This window comes from Solea senegalensis, linkage group LG2 (assembly GCF_019176455.1).
Source record: "Solea senegalensis isolate Sse05_10M linkage group LG2, IFAPA_SoseM_1, whole genome shotgun sequence".
Classification (NCBI taxonomy): Eukaryota; Metazoa; Chordata; class Actinopteri; order Pleuronectiformes; family Soleidae; genus Solea; species Solea senegalensis.
This window is the reverse complement of record NC_058022.1, coordinates 4,883,421-4,905,401: the sequence shown is the minus strand read 5'-3', so window position 1 is coordinate 4,905,401 and position 21,981 is coordinate 4,883,421. Positions and strand designations below refer to the sequence as shown.

The 21,981-nt window shown below is 40.5% G+C and overlaps 3 protein-coding genes and 1 non-coding gene across 4 annotated transcripts in view; 3 read left to right on the top strand and 1 right to left on the bottom strand.

The window, feature by feature from the left end:
* Positions 1 to 886, top strand: part of slc9a2 (solute carrier family 9 member 2) — a 12,428-nt gene extending 11,542 nt beyond the window's left edge. Inside the window, exon 13 of the mRNA XM_044014025.1 lies at positions 1 to 886. This exon is cut by the window's left edge and continues 173 nt beyond it. Coding sequence (XP_043869960.1) covers positions 1 to 258 — 258 coding nt within the window. The 3' untranslated portion in view covers positions 259 to 886.
* An 874-nt stretch (positions 887 to 1,760) lies between these two features.
* Positions 1,761 to 10,046, bottom strand: mfsd9 (major facilitator superfamily domain containing 9). The gene is made up of 6 exons (XM_044014038.1): positions 9,674 to 10,046; positions 7,960 to 8,047; positions 7,257 to 7,300; positions 5,565 to 5,694; positions 3,959 to 4,168; positions 1,761 to 2,958 (listed from the first exon to the last, which is right to left on the bottom strand). Exons 1-6 carry the CDS (start codon positions 9,758 to 9,760, stop codon positions 2,102 to 2,104), a joined length of 1,416 nt encoding a protein of 471 aa, XP_043869973.1. The 5' UTR covers positions 9,761 to 10,046; the 3' UTR covers positions 1,761 to 2,101.
* A 2,247-nt stretch (positions 10,047 to 12,293) lies between these two features.
* On the top strand, positions 12,294 to 20,036 carry tmem182a (transmembrane protein 182a). The gene is made up of 5 exons (XM_044050748.1): positions 12,294 to 12,666; positions 15,845 to 15,968; positions 16,982 to 17,080; positions 17,185 to 17,322; positions 18,611 to 20,036. Exons 1-5 carry the CDS (start codon positions 12,508 to 12,510, stop codon positions 18,832 to 18,834), a joined length of 744 nt encoding a protein of 247 aa, XP_043906683.1. The 5' UTR covers positions 12,294 to 12,507; the 3' UTR covers positions 18,835 to 20,036.
* Positions 14,869 to 14,979, top strand: trnal-caa. The gene is made up of 2 exons: positions 14,869 to 14,906; positions 14,934 to 14,979. It is a non-coding gene; the product is annotated as a tRNA-Leu (tRNA).
* Positions 20,037 to 21,981: the final 1,945 nt, after the last annotated feature.

Genomic DNA, 21,981 nt, shown 5'->3' with positions numbered 1-21,981 from the left:
GTCTCCAGAACAAACTCGTCCTACAGTGACTCCCACGTGTCCGCTCCTCGACGCCACCTCAGCCCCTCGGCCGACAGAGACAACGATAGAAATGTGCGTCAGGAAGCAGCAGCAGGAGAAGAAGAAGAGGAGGAGGAGCAGCAGCAGCAGCAGCAGCAGCAGCCTTCACATCCTCGTCCAGCCTGGGCGGCTGAACCCAGAGACAACACCACACGAAACCCGCTGCTCAGGCGACCTCAGTGGAACCCGAAGAAGTGAAACCAGCTCGTGGGCTTTCAGTGGCAGCAGGACTGTCACTGTCACAGCTTCTCAACGAGCTCCAGGGACACACAGGCCTTAAAACCTTAGACCACAATGGACAGAGGTCAGAGGTCAGAGGCGCATCAGGAGCACAGCGACGGTGTATGAACTGAGTCAACACTGAGTCTCTGAGACAAAAACAAAAACAAATCACAAATGTGTTTTTAAATAGGTTTTATCTTCATGTTAATTTGTTTTTTTACATGTGAATATTGTAGTCGTGTGTGTTTGATTGGCTGCTGTGTTTTTTAGTCGAACACGTCGTCTGTTACTCGTGGATTCCACAAATCCAAACACACTTGTTGTTTTCTTTTTCCTGGAATAAATGTTTTTTGTTTTACGCTGCAGAAAAAAACACTTTCTGATGCAGTTTAGTTTCAACACATGCAGCATGTCGGCATATTTATTTGAACGACTCGTGTAAATCCAAAAAACGTAGACGTACAAAACGGTATTTATTCATTTCTCGTGATTTGAAAGGTTTCAGCGACTTCTTCGCATTCTTTAAAACGACGACAGTGTCTGAGACTCGAGAGTCAATTTAAACAAATCCTACGATAAATAAAGTGTAAGAGTTAAGCACAAACATTTGTTCATTATCATCATCATCACCACAGGAATCATCTCTGCTGTATCGAGGTAAAAAAACATGTACGTAAACATGTCATTTTGTGAATGCCTGAAGTCCAACTTTCACTCATTGGTTTAGTGCATCGTGCAGTTGACCTACAGTGTAAACTTGGAGAGAACTTGGTCGATGTCGTGGTTTTAAAAAATAACATTAGAGTTCTAAAACTTCAACAGCCGGGGGAAAGCAGATTAAAATCTCAGTCCTGACTTTAATCTTTTCCCACAGAAAGGACGACCTCCACGACATCTGTGAGTAAAAGCCACACACGGCAAATAAGTGCACTTCTCTGTAGAGCTGGGTATTGATTTCAGAGTTTAAATCTGTTTTGGTTCCTGCGCTCACTGAAGATCCTCACAACAGTCTTTCATTCACAAGAACCAGCCTCTCAAAACACACTTGTTTTTACACCCTAGTAAGGACACATCACAGACACAATGCATCCCCTAGTCCCTTACCCTTACCTTAACCATCGCAACCAAGTGCCCGACCTTAACCCTTACCCTAAAACCAGGTCTTAACCCCCCAAAAAAGCTCTTTAAAGAAGTGAGGACCAAAATGTCCTCACTTTGCCGAAATGTCCTAACTCTGCATGGCTAATATGATTTTTTTTGGTCCTCACAAAGACACAAATACAACACACACACATACAAACACTCATCCAATTCTACCCCTACCCCTAAAACCAGGTCTTAACCCCCAAAAAGCCCTTTAAAGTTGCGGGGCCCAGCCAAAATGTGCTCAATCCGTATGGCCCTCACAAATACAAGAACACACGCACATGCACACGCACACGCACACACCACGCACACCTGCACACGCCTGCGCGCACACACACACACACGTAAAGCCCCGTCTTCATGTTCACCTTAAGGGAATGAGGTTCATCATAACATCTTGAGAGAGCCAATCATGAGCACTGTTGGATCATGGTCAAACAGCATGCTGCATGCTTATTGGCTCACTGACGTGATAAGATTAACTCCTTAGATTAGATTAGATTAGGAAATTTGATAGTGGGTGACACATATTCACTATTCTGGGACAGAGAGGAAGAAGCTGGGAAGCTATCAGAATCTACCGAAGTCTGACGTCTGACAGACACTACTAAACTGTTGAAATTGAATACTCAGCTCTACTTTTCGGACCGTTACACTGTGTGATCATTTGAATTCATTCACTTTTCCGTGTCTTTTCAAGTCCAGCCGCTTTGCTCGTTCCTGCTCCATCCCATTTGGGAATCCTGACGAGCAGAAGAGCGACGGCCGCTAAGGCCAGGACCACTCCCAGACTCGGGGGACCACAGGGGCTAAACTCCTGAGCGAGTCCAGAGAGGAGGGGAGCCAGGACGCGGCCCACGGCCGTCACCGACTGCCCGGCGCCGATCAGAGTCCCGCTGGCCTGGACCCCTCCCTTCTGCAGCTCCAGGTCCGTGATACACGTCCGTCCGATGGTGGTGGAGATGGCAAAGAAGGTGGAGGTGAGCAGCACCTGCCAGACGCTGGGCGCGGCGGCGTAGAGGAAGATGAGGGAGCATGTGAGGATGGTGGAGTGCAGCAGCAGGGCGGCCATATTTCTCCTGTAGAGCTGAGTGACCGGTCCCACCAGGAACCCGGCCAGGGCCCCCAACAGGCTGCTGTAGCTGATCAGGTAACCGGTCGTCTTTGGCTTGAGCGAGAAGCGCTCCTCCATGGCCAGAGAGAAGTTACTGTAGTAAAGCATGATGGCGACGCCCATGAGGAGGCGCACCAGGAAGAGGTCCCACATGTCGGAGGAGAAGACCACGCGTATCCTGGTGCCCACGGACGTCAACTGTCTCCAGACGGGCCGCAGCGGGGACACCTGCCTCCACTGGAGACGCTTCCTCGCTCCAGTCTCTCCTGTCAGTGTGTGCTTTCTGTTTGCATGAGAGCCGTTCTGTGCGGACTTATTACAGTGGTTGTCATGACAACAGTTCCTTGGGTTGTTGCTGGAGTTGGTTTCCCTGCACTGAATGAGTGTCTCGTCCCATGGCAGCATCCACACCAGTCCTGCAATGACAAACACAGGAAGTTAGACAGCAGTTTACAAAATAAGAGCATTTTATTTTTTAAGGTAGGTGCGGGAAATCATTTTTCTGGAGGACAAGTGAATGACGAGGACAGACGGGTGAATGACGAGGACAGACGGGTGAATGACGAGGACAGACGGTTGAATTGAATCAGGACATGATTGTGAATAGCGAGGGACGGTGAATGTTGAATGAGCGGGGAATACAGCGGGTGAATAGCGAGGACAGACGTTGAATGACGAGACAGGGGGTGAATGGCGGGTGAATGACGGGTGAATGACGAGGACAGACGGTTGAATTGGGACTAATTACTAATCCCTGAGAGAGTGAAAAGGTTAAAGCATTTGTGACCTTTGACCCATGTTGACTGATACATGATGTGTTTCATATTTTATTTTGTCAGCACTTTCATTTGTAAGGTTTTGCCTTTAGGGTTGTGTCGGCTTGTCCTTTTTGCACGACACAAGAAAGAACTGTTGTAAAGTAAGTAACTCTACACTTAATACATTTTAATCTAACTACTTTTTTTTTTACATTTTTAGACCAGTACTTTTACTTGTACTTCAGTAACATTTTATCAAAATAGTGGTACTTTTACTTGAGTAGAATATTTCAGTAGCTCTTTCCACCTCAAGTTTTTTTGGAGAAAGCTCCAGCCAAGAAAAAGGCTGATGCAGAGCGATCTACGACCAGAGTGAACCACAGTTTGAACAACAGTTTGTGACGACTGAAAGCCCAGAAAGTGCTGCAACGCGATGCCACAGTGGCGACAGGTGTGTTAACTTTATGTCTTTGTGATCTTTTGAGAGTATTTGTTGTTGTTTTGTTTGTGGTAAAAGCAGACTGGAAAAGTATTTTGACCCTAAACAAAAGCATTATTTTGAAGTTAAACACCTTCCAACGCGTCACTATTTTATTCTATGGATTTCATTTCAGTTCTGTAAGTCATGAGTTATTTGTTATTTGTCTTTGTCTCCCACCTGCATTAAGGACGAAGATGGACGCGCACGTGAAGGCGGACATGTAGAAGCCTCCCTCGTGCTCCGTGAGGTAGCCTCCCACCACCGGGCCCAGGATGAAGCCGACGCTGGAGGCTGCGTTATAGTGTCCCATCACCAGAGGGCGCTCCGACTCAGACACCAGGTCAGAGAGCAGGGCTCTGCAGATGGACAGGGAGTGCTTGAACAGCCCTGAGACACAGGAAACAAAGGTGACTCAGGTTTGTCCTCTTCATGTAACATGAAGGAGTGAATAAGAATTCCTGTATCTTATAGATTCAGTCCCATGTGTTCTCATAAATATGAAGTTTATTTATGAGCATCCGTATCACATTCAAATGCAAGACCACAATGCGGCTTGTAATGAGGCCCCGGCTCTTTTGAAGGATATTTATTCACTTCTTTCTCATATTTCAAAAACTATCTTGTTTCTTTGATGCGGCCCAAAGCAACAATTTAATCAAAAATGTGTAATAATGCCCCAAAATGACATTTGAGTTATAGAATTCTGTGACACAACAGTCATTTCCTGTGGGTTTTGAAATAAATGATGTTTTATAAATTTATATTTAACTAATAATAATAATGATGAGGGGTGGGTGGGGGTTCCTCCTTTTTTTTTTCTACTTGAGCCCCTGACCCCAGAAATGCCTGTGCACACTCCTGGCTGGTTTTCAGTGCAGTCTTGACCCACTTTTTTTAACATTGTGTTATTGTGATTCCGAATGAAATTTCACACCAGCAGTCACAACAAAAACTTTGCCCAAGGCCAGAAAAAAAACTCTTCTTTCATTCTTTCATTCTTTCATTCTTTCATCCTGAAAGTCTGGTTTCACGTCTCAGCTCAGAAACAAGAGGAAGCTCCAAATGTTTCAGGTCGACACAGCGGGCGACGATTAGAGTCGACACTTTGACGTTAACATGGAGTAACAGTCATTTTAAAGGTCAAATATGTGACATTTAATAGAGTTTAACGGCAGCGGTTGATAATACTGCTGTTGTAATAATAATAATAATAATAATAATAATAATGATGATGCTTTTAAAAGTGAAAATCATTTAGTTTTTGTGGGCTTAGAATAAGACATTTAAACACTTAAACACACGCAGGCCGTCATCTTGTGTTTCTACAGAAGCCTGAATGGACCAGTGTTCATTTTGACGGCAAATATTGATTTTGCTTGTGTTTGAATCATATTTTAGTCGTTGTTTAGTCGATGCTTAAGTCGATTAAATCGACTGTTGATTCAGTCGGTTTTCTGGTTGACTCGTTTTGTTCCTTTGACTTTGTTTCTTTCTTCCCTAACATCACACGTGAAGTCTCTTCTCTTTTTTATTCCTAACGCCGTCATGATTGATCGGTTCTCTTTCCCAGTTTGTCCCACCGTAACATTTCTACATCGCTTCATAGCTTTTGTCACATAAACTCGTTTCTTCAGTGAAAAAACGGTCGCTGACGTTGTTTTGAAGTGGAGATTTTGCAAAGGCCACCGTAGTTTCTTTGACACAGGAAATCCAATTTAAATTCCTGCACCTTTTTGTTAGGGCTTTGACGTCGCCTCATGTTTTTGCTCTGGGCTAAACTCACCCACGGGTATCCGTGCGAGGACAAACAGCGCGATGCTGGTGGACGTCCCCAGCAGGCTGTAGCCAAATGCACTGATCAGCAGACAGGTGAGCAGAGAGTCTCGCCGTCCCACCACGTCGCTCCAGCTGCCCTGCACAACAACAAGGACAGGACAGGAGACAATTACTCACTTTCTTTAGAGGACGTGTAGGAGGAGCCCAGGTGGAGCAATGCGATGTCCATTGTCCAAATACAGAGGGACAGAACTGAAGTGTTCAAGTCCACTAAATGTTAAGTTAAACATGTAGTATGTGACTTCTGCCACTAGGGGTCCCTCAATCAAATCAATGACAAAAAATCCCTGTCTCCCCGTGCTTTTGACGCTTCATGGCAGAGGTTTCAAACTCGCGGCCCCCCATTAAATGCTATGCAGCCCGCCACTCGATATCAAGTTATAATGAGTTCATTCTGTATGTTTTTTTTTCAATTAAAAGATTCATTTTGCAACATGAATTACGTCTATTTTATGAACACGTTATCGTTCCGTATCAAAACAAACTCTTTTATTTTGAAATGAGTTGAAATATCATCCTAAATATTATTATTTTGATTTGTTTTTTGTCACTTGACCGGCCCCCTACTAACTAAACTAGACACTGCAGTGGCCCCCCCATCATGTAATTTGAGCTTGAGACCCCCACTTAATGGCCCATTAGTAACAAATATAAACAATAAAATAGAAAAACAAAGACAACACAAGGACTATCTAGAAGTTCCAGAAGTTTTATAGATTTACACAGATTTCTATTGATTGGAATCATTTTACGCGACTCCCCAAAATGCAGGAATGTTACGTATTGTGTCTTTAAGTTGAACAATTTCGTGTATCACCTGTTATTATAGAGTATGTTATGTGTGCACTGAATTCTAAAGATCAGGTCCAGCTCTAGATTTGAGATTTAAAGGACAAATCCCTGCAAAAATGGGATGAAATGAGGAAAGAAGAGATTAAAACTGTGTTTCTCTATAACTGAGCAGTAAAGTCTATATACGCAGCTCTTTTATTGGATTCTCACCCTCTCTCTTACTCTCTTTCACTCTCACTTAATCCCTCACACACACACACACACACATACATGTAACCATCTGACGACATAATGACATTAGAACCAATTGAGTTTACTGTGTTCTGGACATGGCCGGGTGGGCTTATCATAGAGACCCGGCTGTTCATGTATCTCTGCGCTCGCACCCGGGACTCAGCTGCTCTGCACAAGGGAATCAACAGACGACTCCTTATCCGTGTAATTTGTCCCGTGACCCCCGAGAATGCGTCCAATTTTCAGGAGCTGCGGACGGCGGAGTGAACCGTCACGAACATGACACTTTTCTTTTGTCAGTGCACTTAAATCTGTTAAGATGTTACTATCGACACAGACAGGACCGTCCTTCCTGCTCTTAAAAACTTCAATTCATCAATTCATGAGCTCTACTGCTACTACTCGTGTAGATTCTACACGAGTAGTAGCATCTTTTACTAGACTCATATTTTTAGTCTCTACTTATGTGTGTGTGTGTGTGAACATGTAAAGACTGGACGCACTGTGTGGCCACACAATCGACTGTGGAATACCACAGATGACATGGAATGCAACCACTTTAGCCGCTGACTGTCGCAGCACGGCGTCGCAGGCGAGAGAAGTCCATACTTACGACTATCGTGCTGGAGAAGAACTGTAGGATCCCGTACGTAGATCCTGCAACACATTTAGTACACGAGTGAATGGATAATGAAATATTAAGAACTCTGTTCTGTGTCTTAAGGGAGGAACTCACTCTTTCTTTACATGATGTCTTTAAACTTAAAACAAACATTGTGAAACTGTTCCACAACAGTTGCCCTATCCATATATCAACTACTCCAACGACTGAAGAAACAAATAGAAGAAGAGGATTCAGCGAGACATCATGCACAATCGTTTGAACCTGTTTTTAGGTCATTGTGACATCACGTGTCTGAAGTGATTATTAAGACTTTTTAATCGTACTATGCAAATGAAGAAGAACGACATCCTCGCTGATAACAGGATTTCAGAGATGTCAGGGATTGGCTCTTCTGAAGGAATGATCACTGTAATGATCAAAGTATGTCCAGTTCGCTATCCGATTACTAAATGAATCGTCAGTTGTTTCGAGTGTTTTTCTGATTTTTCAGCTTCTTAACTGTGAATAATTTCTGGTTTCTTTGCTCCATTTAACAAAGAAACTGAGTCCTTGGTAAATGCAGCTGAGCATTTTTATTTATTATTATTTCCCTGTGTTTTTACTTTGGCAAGTAGATTGAATTGTCGGGACTTCCTGTCTTCCTGCATATTTTTAATATTGGTTATTTTAATCACTCGTGGACATGACGTACCTACTATCCCCGCCACAGTGGGACTGGCTCCGAGAGACTTCACGTGGTGGCTCAGCAGCGGGATGATCATGCTCACCCCAAACAAGTCCTGTCGAAGGCAAAGAGACGAGGTTAGGAGGAGGAAAGAAACCAGTTCTGTAGAAGTTTGTTAAGAGTTGAAACAGCCACAGAGAAGAAGAAGAAGAAGAAGAAGAAGAAGCATCACTCATCCTGTTTATCTGCATTTTCTGCCAAACTCCTGATTCAAGTCACACAGCGTTACAGCACTGACTGTATTACACTAATCGCTTAATTTTCTCAAACTATTTCCGTCCGCAACTTCATCCTGTGCAATAATGAGAGCTACTTTGTTTCCTTAAAGCAGTAGTACGTAACTATTAAACATAAACAAAAGTCTGTTTTTTTTTTATTATTTAAAATCATAGTGATTACTTGGGCTGAACCATTTTGAATAAATACCTAACTGCGATTATTTTTGACTGAAATTGCGATTCTGGTATGATTCGCGACACAGGAAATGGTCATTTCTTTTTACATAAAAAGATGTTTTCTTCTGTCTGTAGAATATGCCGAGCAAGCTTCTTGGTCCCGCCCACCCCTGCACTCTGCTGCTGTATACAAACAAACGCTCCCTCAGTCAGATATGGTTTGACAGAACCTGAGGGAGACTAATAATATAATAAGTCATTTGAAAGTGTCTGTACGACACATTATCCTACATTTCATCATGGGACATGTTAAATTCACGTGAAGCACAACTTGTTTCTTCTTAGCGACATGTTGAAGTGACAGCGAGGATTTGACGAGGAACACGTCCCTGCACTCAGGTGTCAAAACAACCTGTCCCCCTCATTTAGAAGCACAAGACACAATTCATCCACATAACGTCAATTTTTTATTTTATTTTACTTACATTACTTACATTATGGCAGAATGTCTGTGTCTACAATTCTCAAATAATGGTTAAACATAGGCCTTTATTTCCTGTTGTTTATATTTTCTAATAACCACTTTATGTACATTGTACTGTACTCAAGTTTACTCAAAAGTAAATTGTACACACAATTAAAGGTTTCTTATTTCTCTGCAGGTGCATATGACAAGTATTAAAGGGAAGATTAAGCAAAAATATACATATTGCATACAATTCTGTATAGATACATATAGCAAAGACTGATTGAATTGTGATAAAAATTTAGATTTTTCCCTATGTTCAGTATTGTGACCAAGAACTTATAGCTAAAAAGTACTTTAATATTTAATTGGTCTGCAGTGATTATTCGATAAATCAATGATTTTTATTTTTTTACTCTCTTTTAAACATTTGGCCTTAATATTCTTCCGTAGATTTCGTTATCCAAATTGTTCCACAATAAAAGACACAAACTTCTTAAAAAATGTGACATTTTAATTTCTTTACATTTTTCCATACAAATAATAATAATAATAATAAGAATAATAATAAAAAGAAGAAGCTTAACTACTTAGATTAGACTATTGTTGTTGCTCCAGTTCTCCCACATTCTTTTGAAAACAAACAATGAAAACCCTCAGGACAAATTCACTCATTATTCATTATTATGTTTAACTTCTACTATTTAAATGTTTTCTTACTGTATTACACTTTCATTGACAGCGTGCAGTCTAGAGTTGGTTGTATTACACCTTTAATTAAAACAAAACAAACAGGTGACATTAGCCGGGTGCTACTCACCATGAATCCCACCACATAGATGCAGTAAATAATCCTCCTCCGTCCTCCGGGTTTGAGGAATAAAGTGCCCCGTGTGTGGTCGCTCATCCTCCCGCTGTGACGGCACCGGCTGCCGGTGACTGCAGCCCAACGCGGAAAAGTTGCTCCGCTCCTCAGACACAGCGACACAGCGGCACGGCTCCGTCCCGGCGGAGGAGTCACGGGAAGGGGCGGCGAAGGACCGCCGGGGTTCGGGCCATGAGCGCGGACACGTCCGGTGTGAAAAGCGGCGGTTAATAAAAAGGAAAACGTATAATAAATGTGAGCCACGTCGATAACAGCGACAGGACGAGTCACGGGTTCGTTTCTCAGGTGTTGTATTGTCTCATTGTCTCCTCGGACTCCCCCGCGGCTGCCCGGACTAATGGTTTAGTCCACTGACGTCACAGATAGGCAGTACATGGTTACCAGTCAAGTGAAGGATGTTTTGACTTTTAGAGGCAAAAATATTTAATACACAAGTGCAATTTTAACAATGGAAAACTTAGATTTCTTGTTTTTCTAAAAGACACTGGTCACTACATATGAACTTTATCCAAACCTAACAAAAAGGTTTTATAGACAGTTGATTTATTCTCCTATTTATTTAAACAAAGATATAAAATCTATCAATACAAATTAAATAATCAAAACGACATGAACCATGAAGACTAAAAATGTTTTTTACTTTTTTAATTTAAACATCTTTTTAAAACACATGTGCCTACATTTAAGTGCACTTATGTATGTAGATATATTAAATGTTATTAAACCTTTAGTACATAAATGCAAAATTACATGTACATTTAAAAAATTCAGTGACGTCACGTTTCCATTGAGGTCTGTTTAGAGTCATGTACTGTGCTAGTCTTCTGCCACCTGCTGGACAAACTGGGGTGTAACAAAAATGACATACCGCAAAGGCAAAGTGTGTGTGTGTGTGTGTGTACTTGTATCTGTTGCCTCTTTAGGACCGTTTCTGGCATACACACTGACCAGTAGTCCTCACAGAGACCAAAACCTGGTCCTAATGATCTAAAATGTTCTCCCACTTCCTTGTCTGTGACTGTATTTGCATTCTTGAACTTATCTATATCATCATTTTATGGAAAATGCTGTGTCTGTGTGTATGTTATTAACACTAACTTAGTATAAATGATGTGCAGGTTGTGGAAATTAGTTTTTGGCTTCACATAAAAATTAGATTACTAACACAAAAGGAAAAAGACTTTATGTACACGTGACTTAAATGAAATATCACATTTGATGGACGCACAAAAAAAGTAGTAATTCTTGAAACTTGAAAATGATGCAGAGTAAATCTCCCCCACATTTCTGTTCGTAACGAGCTGCTGGTTAAAGACGGCGTCCATGTTATTGTTAGTTTAAGGCAGCAAACGTGGGCTTTTGTTTGTGAATGAAGACGTTTTAAGACACTTTGTCTGATGAAGATTTGATGTTTTGGTCCAAATGTTCAATTCCTTACAAAGAAAATGGCCCTGCACCACATTTTACTCGCTAATCCCTGGATTTATACGTTTGTGGTCCTCACAAAGATACACAGACAAGGAGACACACACAGGAGAGGTTGGCATTGGTAACATCTCTGTGTAAATGTTCCAGTGCACACATGTAAAGCCTCTGCTAAATGTTCCTCTGAGACGCTAATAAATTCCCCTCCTTCACTCTCTGACCAACTGCGAAATAAGTCGTTCTCGTCTTCTTTCTAGTTTTCTTTCAACGCCTCGTGTTTTTCCACATTTACAGAGCAAGGAAACTCAAATTTCTTTTCGTTATTGTTATTCTGTTGTTCTGACCTGAGTTTTCACTTTTTCACTTTTTAACACTATCCACTGATTTCGTGTGCGTTATTCTTGGATTATTTGTATTTTATTTTAAAACCATAATATTATGCTTGTATGTTCACATTTATACGGCTGCCGTCTTTGTTGGAACAGAGTGAAATACATACACACCAACAATGATGAGTTCATTAGTTATTACCTATTATTATTTTACTTAAAAAAAACAGTCCTTGAAAAAGAAAAGAAAAAAAGGACTAAGCAAATAAATAAATAAAAGGTAAGAAGGAGAAATGATCTTTACATACTTATATTATAGCTTCATAGCACTCCTAAGTGCTGTACTAATAAATCTTTGTGTTTTCTTTTGGTCAAAACCATCAAATTCTAATTGAATTTGCATCTAAAACGTGTTGTTCTTGCAGTTTCTCCACAAATATCTCCCTCTTATATACATATATAATATAATATAATATACACATCTTTTTCTGTCATCATTATCTCTCCTCCTGTCATTTACACTTATTTTCATCTGCCCTGTATTTACAGGAAATGACCCCGGTGGGGGCAGAAGCTCTGGACCAGGGTGCTGTGGTGTTGTTGTGGGACAGACAGCTTCACCTCACTGTCTGTCCTTCGGGTCTCGCCCTGCCTTGACATTCCTCTGCAGACGCTGGGGTGTCCAGTTGCCGCCGGGGTTATTTCGGTGATGACCGACTGCCCCAAATACACTCTCCAACTGCTCCAGTGAGACACACATACATCCATCGCCCCCCCACAACCAAAAATAGCCCAGGGGGTGGATGTGACAGTGGGTGGGAAGACATGTCCACAGTGGAACATCCAAAGAAGTCATGTGCACAATTCTTGTCAGTGAGACACAGAAGACAGGAGGGACAGACGAGGAGTGAAGCGCCTGTCATTTAACATAAACCTGCTTCTGCTTCTTCTTCTTCTTCTTCTCACTGTGGTTGAAAGGAGCGTCTTGTAGCCGCTGAGACCTGGACCTGGACCATGAAGCTGAGCGTGGCCCTGTTTTTCGCCGGCCTGTTCGGGGCGTTGGCAGCTGTGTTCATTCTCCTCTCTTTTGGAACTGATTACTGGCTGCTCGCCTCAGAACGCTGCCACACACGTCCACAAGGAACTGTTGGCCCCGGCGCTGTGAGTATAGAGGTGAGTGCTGGACACCAGAAGATACACAGTACAAATACTCAAGTACAACATTTTACTTTCTATTTCTAACAACTTTCACTTTTACTCCACTACATTTACCCTAACTGTCTTTGTTACTCGTTACCACCAAATAAAATCAGAAGAAGAAGAAGAGTTGGTATTATGGTCTGTATTTATATAGAGCATTTCTTGATGAGCTGCTGTACACGACAGTTTTAACCCACTCACACACTTCAACATGGGGTTAAGTGTCTTACTCAAAGACACACATAGACTAGCAGAGCCAGGAATTGAACCCATAGCCTACCACTGAGCCACCATGACTAAATCCTCACTTTTGTAATACTTTTACTTCTAAAACTAAAGTTTTAGGAATATTAATTCTGTTACAGTAAATGTCATCTACTTTAAGACTTTCACTTATGTCGTATGATAAAAAAGTGATTTCAGCTTCTACCAAAGTCATTTTCTGATAAAATACCTTCTGTTAAGTACTTTATACAAGACTTTTTATATACATATGAAGCCTAAAAATAAACAGTTTTAAGAAGAAAAAACATAAAGGAATTCTCAATTTTTTACAGCCAAACATTAAATGTATAAGACGAACAAACAGGGAGAGCTTATGATATTAGCAGCTGGTTTGCATGTGTGGCTGCGGACGGAGTCAAATTCCTGGTCTGCATTGTTTCAGTTTCGTCTCTGGTATAAAAATCCCCTAAAACCCCCCCCAAACTGTATATGCCGAAGGACAACAGCTCCCAATCTGAGGGGTCGGAATTCCCCAAAAACACAAAACAGAATCTGCACTTCAGCTCCATCAGTTAGTCATTTCCATATTTTTTCACTCCACAAACACTCAGTGTATTTATTTCTATTTCTTGTATAAAGTACTTATTAAAGGGATACTTAAGTAAAAGTACCTTAAGTATTATATTATAAATATTTATAATAAATGAATAATGATTTTGTTGAGAGCCCTCGACGATGTTTTCTTTATAAAACAGTTTATTTTTAGGTTTCATATCTACATAAACAGTCTTGTTTTCATAATACTACTTAAATGAAATGTCTTAAAGTATATAACATTTACTGCACTTAAGTATCAATATTGATGGAGCCATGGTGGCTCAGTGGTAGGGCACGTTGTCTTTCAACTGGAAGGTTGTGGGTTGAATTCCTGGCTCTGTTAAGTCTTTATGTGTCTTTGAGCAAAGACTCTTAACCCCATGTTGCAGCGTGTGAATGGGTGGAAACTGTGGTGTAAAGCAGCTCATCCAGACTAGAAAAGCTCTTTGTAAGTACAGACCATAATACTAACTCTTCTTCTGATTTTATTTGGTCGTGACAAAGAGAGTTAAAGGAAATGTAGTGGAGTAAAAGTAAAGTAGACAAACATGATTTCTGTACTTAAGTATATTACAACATGTTTTTTTCCCCTCAAACTTCACTCAGTTTATAAACTGTGATAAGTTCAGTCAGTGAAACTCCAGAGAGGAAAGAAAGAGAGAGAGAGAATCATCATCATGTAATCAGACTCGGTTTAATGCAGCTATGCAGCGACTCAGAGAGAGAGAGACGTAGCGTGCACCATGTGCACCAATGACAGCAACACCACAGGAGTCCCAGTGGTGCTGCTGCTGCTGCTGCTGCTGCTGCTGCTGCTGCTGCTGCTGCTGTATTAAATATCACCGACTGGAACATACTTAGCTGTTCATAGTGGGCCCCGGGTGCTGGAACTGAGACCTGATATTAGCACAATAAAACCAGAGCGCTGCTACGTTCACACGCTACATAGTAAAGCGACGCGATCACAGTCAAAGTCAATGATAACGTGAAAGTGAAGTAACTATCTAGAATACCGTTGTTTCTTTTTATAACTCATTATTAATCCTTAACATGCATATTTTCCAACATATAAGAAAAAGGAATAGTACAAGTAATAAGAATACACAAATTAACTTAAAAAAAAGTGTAAATCACTTATAGCTCATAAGGTGATCAAAATCATGTAGTATTTACTATTTATATATATTTAGAATATACAGTTGAGACACAGAGAAAAACACACTTCATGTTGTATATTTAATCAATTTTGCTCATCTCTCTTCAGTTCTTTGTATTTGGTATTTCATTCTCGCTGTGATTTCCTTTCTTTTGTAACATGAGCAGAATCTTTCCATTTGTCCACCTGCTGTACGTGTCAGGGTGGCCGAGCGGTCTAAGGCGCCAGACTCAAGGTGATAAATCCTTCCTCATCATGGGGATTCTGGTCTCTCAATAGAGGCGTGGGTTCGAATCCCACTCCTGACAACATTCTTCTTGGGATTTACGTCAGAATAATCAAACACGGATCAGTGTTAAACTTCAAATAAATCATAACAAATGATGACGAATGTTCTATTCGCTCTAAGTTGGGACTGTTTAGGAAAAGTCCTTGAAATAACAATATTTTTCAAAATAAAAGTCTTTGTTTTGACATGGAACCACAAATAGTTCACAATATAAATGTATTTTTATGATACAAAAACATACAGAAATAACTTCATATTTAGTGGCGGGCCGCATGAAATTGACTGGCTGGGCCGCATGTGGCCCCCGGACCGTGGGTTTGAGACCTCTGTCCTACAGCCAGCAGCTGTAGTGAAAGTGAAAACAAAAAAACTGCAGGCCATAAAACAAATGTCCTGTCATAAAATCAGAGGGGAGTTTTACTTTCAAAAATAAAACTCAACCTCATTCTGTTTAACTTGATTTTTAGTTTGAATTTTTAGTTTTATGAACAATATTTCTTCTGAGTTGTACAAATAAGAAAATGCAGGGTTTATTTCACGTGCTAAAAAGTAGTGACGACAACACATGACGAGTGTTTGCATGCTCCGCTGACTCGGCACTCGGCCAAACCTGGACAAGGTCAGAGGTGCTCGCTCGGCTCGACCTTTGACCCGACTCAGCAGCTGTTCTGTCCCAGTGTGACACCTCACAAGAACTCATGAAGTTCATCCTTTTTCCTGTATGTAACGGCAGAGAATGTATGTATTCTTTCCATGTTTATGCTTCATTTGCTTTATTTCATCTGTTCCCTAAATTATGTTTTGAGCATCTTGTTCTATCCCTGGGTGATATTGTAATTGTGACGCTCCTCAGGGATGAATAAACGATTGTGATTCTCCTTCAGCGCGGAGACGTGGTGATGCAGGAGGATCAGGACGTCGTCGTTCTCTACCACGAGGGCTTTTTCTGGAGGTGTTCGTTTGAAGCCGACACGAACGACGACGGCCTGATATGGAAACTGTGGTTCAGTGAGTTCATATTTATAAATCAATAGAGTTAGTAAAGAGGGATTTTTCTTTTTATGCACCTGAACAAACGGAATTCTCTGTTGCTTCCTGGTCCTTATGTACACACTGAAATAGCTCAAATTGTCCGATTCGGCATCATTTCATGCAAATTGCAGCAGAAAGACTTGAGAGTGATTTCATCGAGTGCTTTTAAATCCAAATGAAGAGCATTTGAGGCTGATTCCATCACATGTGCTTGTGTTTAATAATCCATGTGTTTTAACTGTATAACTTTGTTATTTGTGTTTATACGTGATCTCAGCAGGTCTCCCTTGGAAAAGAGGGTTTTTAATCTATATTAAATATCTAGTATATTATATAATATTCTGTCAAAAATGTAACAGGGCATCATTGCAAATCCTCCCTGTCTAAATGCAAATTTTGATACAAAAATAAACACATTATTAGCATAAATGATGTTTATTAAAGACACAAAAGAAGGTCAATATCACAATGTATAGAATATATATGAGGAACAGATTAACATAATTTCAGACTAGGAAAAATCCAGGCACAGACAGGTGAGCCAGTGTAGACCTGATCCAGATCAATCCAGGCTGGATTATAGTCTAAATTATTCTCTGAAGTTCTTGTCCTGAAATTAAATTGATGTAATCCATGGTGTGTAATAATCCTGCACACAAGCGCCTTCAAGCCATCATTATGAGCAGGGCCGGCCTAAACCTTTACGGGGCCCGAAGCTGAATTTGATAAACCATGTCATGTGTTGTTATTGTCGTCTTTGGGGGCGATTTTTAAATTTGAACGCTTGTTCATTGTGAGGAAACGGCCTCTGGCTCTGAAGCTGACGCTGACGCTGACTTGTGAGCATCTGTGGAATTTCACATGGTGCAAGAAGAGAGAGCGACCCGAGAACAGGAGGAATATTAAAAACCTTATGTGTAGGTTTTAAGATTGTTCATATTATAATGACATTTTCCTTTTCTTTCTTTCTTTCTTTCTCTTCTCTGCAGCCAATCAGCCTCACTCTAAAGTGTGCATGCACTCCTACCTCTTCCCATTCCCCGTGTCCCATCAGAGCCACAACGCCACCGAGTACGATTCTGCGATCAGTAAGTGTCTTTGCACTGAGGTTCAGATTATATTCCCTTGTCTCACTGGCTCTTTTTAGGTATTTATATATACATATGTGTGTGTGTGTGTGTGTGTCGTGCAGTATACAGAGGCTTCTGGAGCATCTTCATGCTGATTGGTGTGGTGGCCGTGATCCTCGGCGGGTTCTTCATCATCTGTGCTGCTCCGTTCGCCAGTCACTGTCTGTACAAAGCAGGAGGTGGACTCTTCCTGTTGTCTGGTGAGGCTTTTAAAAAAATGGTTTAATCCATTCCTTTAAAGTCAGCAGTTAAAAAGCAGGAATATAAATAAATAAATAAAAAAGGGGATTCTGAGCTGTTGCCACCTACACCTCACTCACATGACCTGGTGTCATCCATGTGTATAAAAAGTGGACGTAGGGTTAATGTTCTCAGTCATTCGTATCAGAGCTTCTTCAGTAACGCATGATTTTGTAAATGAGAGGAAAATAGACAGTAAAGACGCAGTTACTATCCTAATCTGGGCTTTTACTTCATCTGGATTTCATTTTCCTCGTTTAGTTGGAGTTTAATTTTTTGTCTTGGACTGACTGTTATTGTGTGTTCTTTTTGTGTGAATTTCCTGTTTTATTTTGACACATCCTGTTTTGTTTGGGATACTCACCTCTTGTCTGCTTTCCCGCCTTTTTTGATTCACTGCCCCGCCCTAATTACTTTCACCTGTGTCGATGGAGTTCTCTCTGTTTTGTCTCAATAATTCTGGTGTGTTCCTCATCTTCTGTTCCACACGTGGTTTTTGATCTGCGTAAGTTTTGATTTCACTTAACCCCTTGAGCCCTTTTTACTTAGCTTAACTTAGTTCTTGTTTGAGTTTGATCTGCTGGTTGCCTTTTACATTTAAACCCTGAACCCATAGATATTTGTCTTCTTATTTATAGGGGAAATTTTTGTAGCTGCAACTGTTTAATATCACAACAATTCCAAAAAGTCATTTCATTAAAAAATAAATAAATAAAAAATCTAATTACATCAGATAGTTCAACTTGGATATGTGTGTAAATGGTGGACTTTAACTTACAAAGGTAACTTTTCTTCTCACCACAGGTTACATATTCATTTCCCTCTTATAATGTACATCTGCTACTGCATATAGAAACCTTATGAGTGAGCTTACTTTATGTTTAAGTCCAGAATATATGTATTTTTCTTCTTGTTTTCTCAAATAAAAGAGGAACCATGATGAAGTTTTTCCCCAATATTCACATTTTTAGAGCTAAATGTCTTATATCACAAATTTAATTCAGACAGTTCAACTTAAATATGTTTGTGGAATTTGACTTACAACGGTAGAAAATATAAATGTTCCTCTTTTCTAATGCATCTGCTGGTGTAAACTGCATGTAGAAAGCATGTGGGTGAACTGCATTTTGTGTGTGCACTGTTGTGGTAATTACTCAGAGATCCACAGGGGGGCGACAGAGTCTCCACACTGCAGCTTTAAACATAGACCTGTGAGTGAGTCTCAGTCGTTGCTCTTCTCCGCACCAGGTTTCTTCCTGCTGTGCGTGGTGGTGATGTACGTCGTGTGGGTCCAGGTGCTGGACGTGGTGGACGTCTACGTCGAGTACCAGCGCTCGGTGTGTCCAGACTTCCGTCTGTCCCTCAGCTACGGTTTGTCCTTCATGTTTGCCCCCATTGGCATCTTCTTCTGCCTTCTGTCCGGCCTCCTCTTCCTCCTCATCGGCCGAACCATCAAGATTCACTGCAACTGACCCCGAGGTCGTTAGAGGTTTTTATTATCAATCTTTTTGTTATTTTTGCCGCTCCCTGAAAGCCGTAGTCTGTCAGTAGATGTCCTAACATCTACTTGAGCTTTATTTATTTTAAACCTGGTCATATAAAGTCAACGGAGTGTCTAGAAAAAAATACTTTTTGATGATATTTCGAAATAAAAGTGTTTGTTTTGATATGGCACGATAAAAAGTTCAAATTTTAAACACATGTATGATGCAAAAATGAATCTATTAATGAAGAGAAACATACCGAAATAACTCATAACTTGATATTAAGTGGAGGGCTGGCTGCGAGTTTGGAACCTGTATCGTTTATATTTATGAAAAAATTTATGAATTTTTATATATTAAAATTCAATCTATAAAACTAAAACAAAAGCCATGTGCAAATGGGAAGCATACACTAAGATGGCATGATTATTTTTTATATATATGCTAATGAGAGGCAGTGTTTGTGGAAGGAAAACAAGGCCAGCAGCCTTTTTTTTTTGTTTTTAGATAAAAATCATTAGACTTTTTGTTGTTTTTATGAAGGAAAAACAACAGTAACACGAGTATTTCCACAGATTATTGTCCATTGTTGTGTTTTAAAGAAGCACAAAGTGTACACTTCATTTAACGACAGACTAAAACACAGCAGGTGCTCTTTATGTGAGCGTTTATGTGGATATATACATTAGCACTCATTATGATAAAAGCACACCCTCACTAAGTGCAACAGTGTGGCTTATTGATGCTTATTTAAGTGTTTTTTTTCACAACATGATTGATAAATCATAAAAGATTATCTTAGACGCAATTTCTTATTTCCCTGCGGGTGTTACGCTTAATATTTTCTGCTTTTTTCTGCAGTATAATTGTATTATTATTATTATTATTATTTTTATTATTATTATTGTTGTCTGTACAAAGCCTGAAACGGTGCTGCTGTTTTAATTTGGGTCATGTTTTTAACCCACTTTGACCACATTATTGGTTCAATATGGAGCATGAATCACTTTTAATTTAATGTTGCGTGTACATGTGATTTGTTTTGTGTGTCCTGTGTGTCGTGTGTGTGTGTGTGTGTGTTGTGCGACTGTGACATAAGACGTTTTTTCTGTGATTTTTATTTTTTTTTTGCCTAAAAAAAAAAAAGACACTGAGAAGATGAGCTTTTAAATTATTAAAATAAAGTTAGAATTGTGATTGGACTTGTTTTTTGTTTTAATAGTGTTGGACGCATGAATGTTAAATCTATTCAGCTTCACAAAAAATGTGGAAGAAAACCAGATAAAATACAAAAAAATGACTTCATTAGTTGAAATGACATGTATAAACCGGCCACATGTAGAAAGAACCCTTAACTTTTCCACTCAAGTAAAATGATAATTACTCGGATGAAATTTGACTCGAGTACAAGGAAATGTGGTGGTAAAATTTCTTCTAGTAAAAATACAAAGTAGCTCATTTAAATTAAAGTGCAATAACAAAATAAAACTTGCAGACACGTGACATTTACTGAGAAACACAGCAGGAGGTGAAATGTGTCATTTTAATACAGATCATCGCTTTTTCAAACTATACTAACTTATAAATGTTCCTTTTTATTTGATGTGACTTTACTTTAACTTTACTCAGACTAAGATAATCTCAATATTATCTCTTTAGTCACATTTGTCATAAAGCATGTTTTTATAAAAAACGTGTGTTGTGGCACTTTATGTCCATGTTTTGGTCCTCTCTCTCTCTCTCTCTCTCATCTATATAAACTTTAAAATGCATGTAACCAAGTTAAATACTTCATAAAAAACACAATTCAGTAAAAGTAAAGTGACAGCTATTTTTTTTTAAAAAAAACTATACAAATACACACACACACAAAGGAATGGAACTGCCAGCATTGTTTGTCTCTCTCATTGGAACACACACATATGGACAAATACAACAAATTCAAACCCATTACCACAAGGTGGCGCTCTTGTCTTACTTGCTTTGCACGCCAACTTTGCACCCTGAGTGTCAGCAATGCCATTCTGCTTATCTCTGAGCCGGCGTGTATTTAATCAAAACCTGGGCTTGGAGGAGGAGGTGGAGGAGGAGAGAGTGGCGATGGTGGTGTAGATGAAAGAATTCACACCTTGGCTGACAGACGGATGGTAATTTCACTCATGAATGGAGCATTTGATCAGGGTCTGAATGGACTCCTGTGTGTCTGTATCAACTCCCCGGGCTTTATAATGTACTTATCATACACAAGGAAATACATCCGCAGTTTACCTTCAGAAGCACGAGAGAGTGACACAATGTGAGGAGCTGATTACTTTGTGAGACGGATGATGGGGAATCACACCTCCAGATCTGGAAAAAAAGAAAAGAAAAGCACATTCACTCCAAGCTACATGGAGGCGAAGGACTGCGGGTCACAGCGAGAGGTCACAGAGGTCAGCGGATGCTAATGAACTGTGCGATAAGATCACGCGATTCAGCCGAGGCTCCCCTCGGAAATAGATTTATCTCGCGGACTTCCTGGTTAATGTGAAATCACAAGACGACACAAAAAAAGTATGTTCAATCAGAAGAGTGGGAGAAAAGACGACGAGGAGGAGGAGGAGAGAGATGGAGAGAGAGAGGTTTAAGGCAAGTGAGGAGCCACTTTCCTCCAGGAGAAGCTCGGGCCTCGCAGTCAGTCATGTCATCAGAGTGGGAGTCCCGGCTGAATTCAGCGCTGTTCTGCATGATTGCCCATGATAATTGTGTGTTGATAGCGAGCGCCGGAGATGGGGAGTATAATTTCCACCGAGAGATTCCCAAACAAATACCTGTGCTCAGCAGAGGGGATGGAGTGCAGCGGGGAGGTGAGGAGGAGAATAGTGGATGAGGGGGGAGATAGAGAGGATGAGAGGGTGACACCAGCAGAGCGGGAGGAGAGGGAGGAGGAGGATGGACAAGAAGCAGCGGATTCATTGTTGGTCTTTACATTCTGGTCAGAACTAAATCCTGGAGAATCATGGACTTCTGGGCTCTTTAATACTGAGACTAAAATAAATATATAAATTAAATTGTGTGTAGCAGGACAAGCACGTATAAGTTTAGACTTCTACCTCCTTTTCAAACGTGACGACATGGAAATGTTAACCATAAAAC

Bases quoted from the DNA above. Each gene is read 5' to 3' on its own strand.
- mfsd9 (XM_044014038.1), bottom strand. From the start codon at position 9,760: ATGAGCGACCACACACGGGGCACTTTATTCCTCAAACCCGGAGGACGG. The intron at 7,301-7,959 runs GTACGTCATGTC...AATGTGTTGCAG, and splicing joins CACTGTGGCGGGGATAGTAG to GATCTACGTACGGGATCCTA. The intron at 4,169-5,564 runs GTGAGTTTAGCC...CCTGTGTCTCAG, and splicing joins CCTCGCACGGATACCCGTGG to GGCTGTTCAAGCACTCCCTG.
- tmem182a (XM_044050748.1), top strand. From the start codon at position 12,508: ATGAAGCTGAGCGTGGCCCTGTTTTTCGCCGGCCTGTTCGGGGCGTTG. The intron at 12,667-15,844 runs GTGAGTGCTGGA...ATTCTCCTTCAG, and splicing joins CCGGCGCTGTGAGTATAGAG to CGCGGAGACGTGGTGATGCA. The intron at 17,323-18,610 runs GTGAGGCTTTTA...TCTCCGCACCAG, and splicing joins TGGACTCTTCCTGTTGTCTG to GTTTCTTCCTGCTGTGCGTG.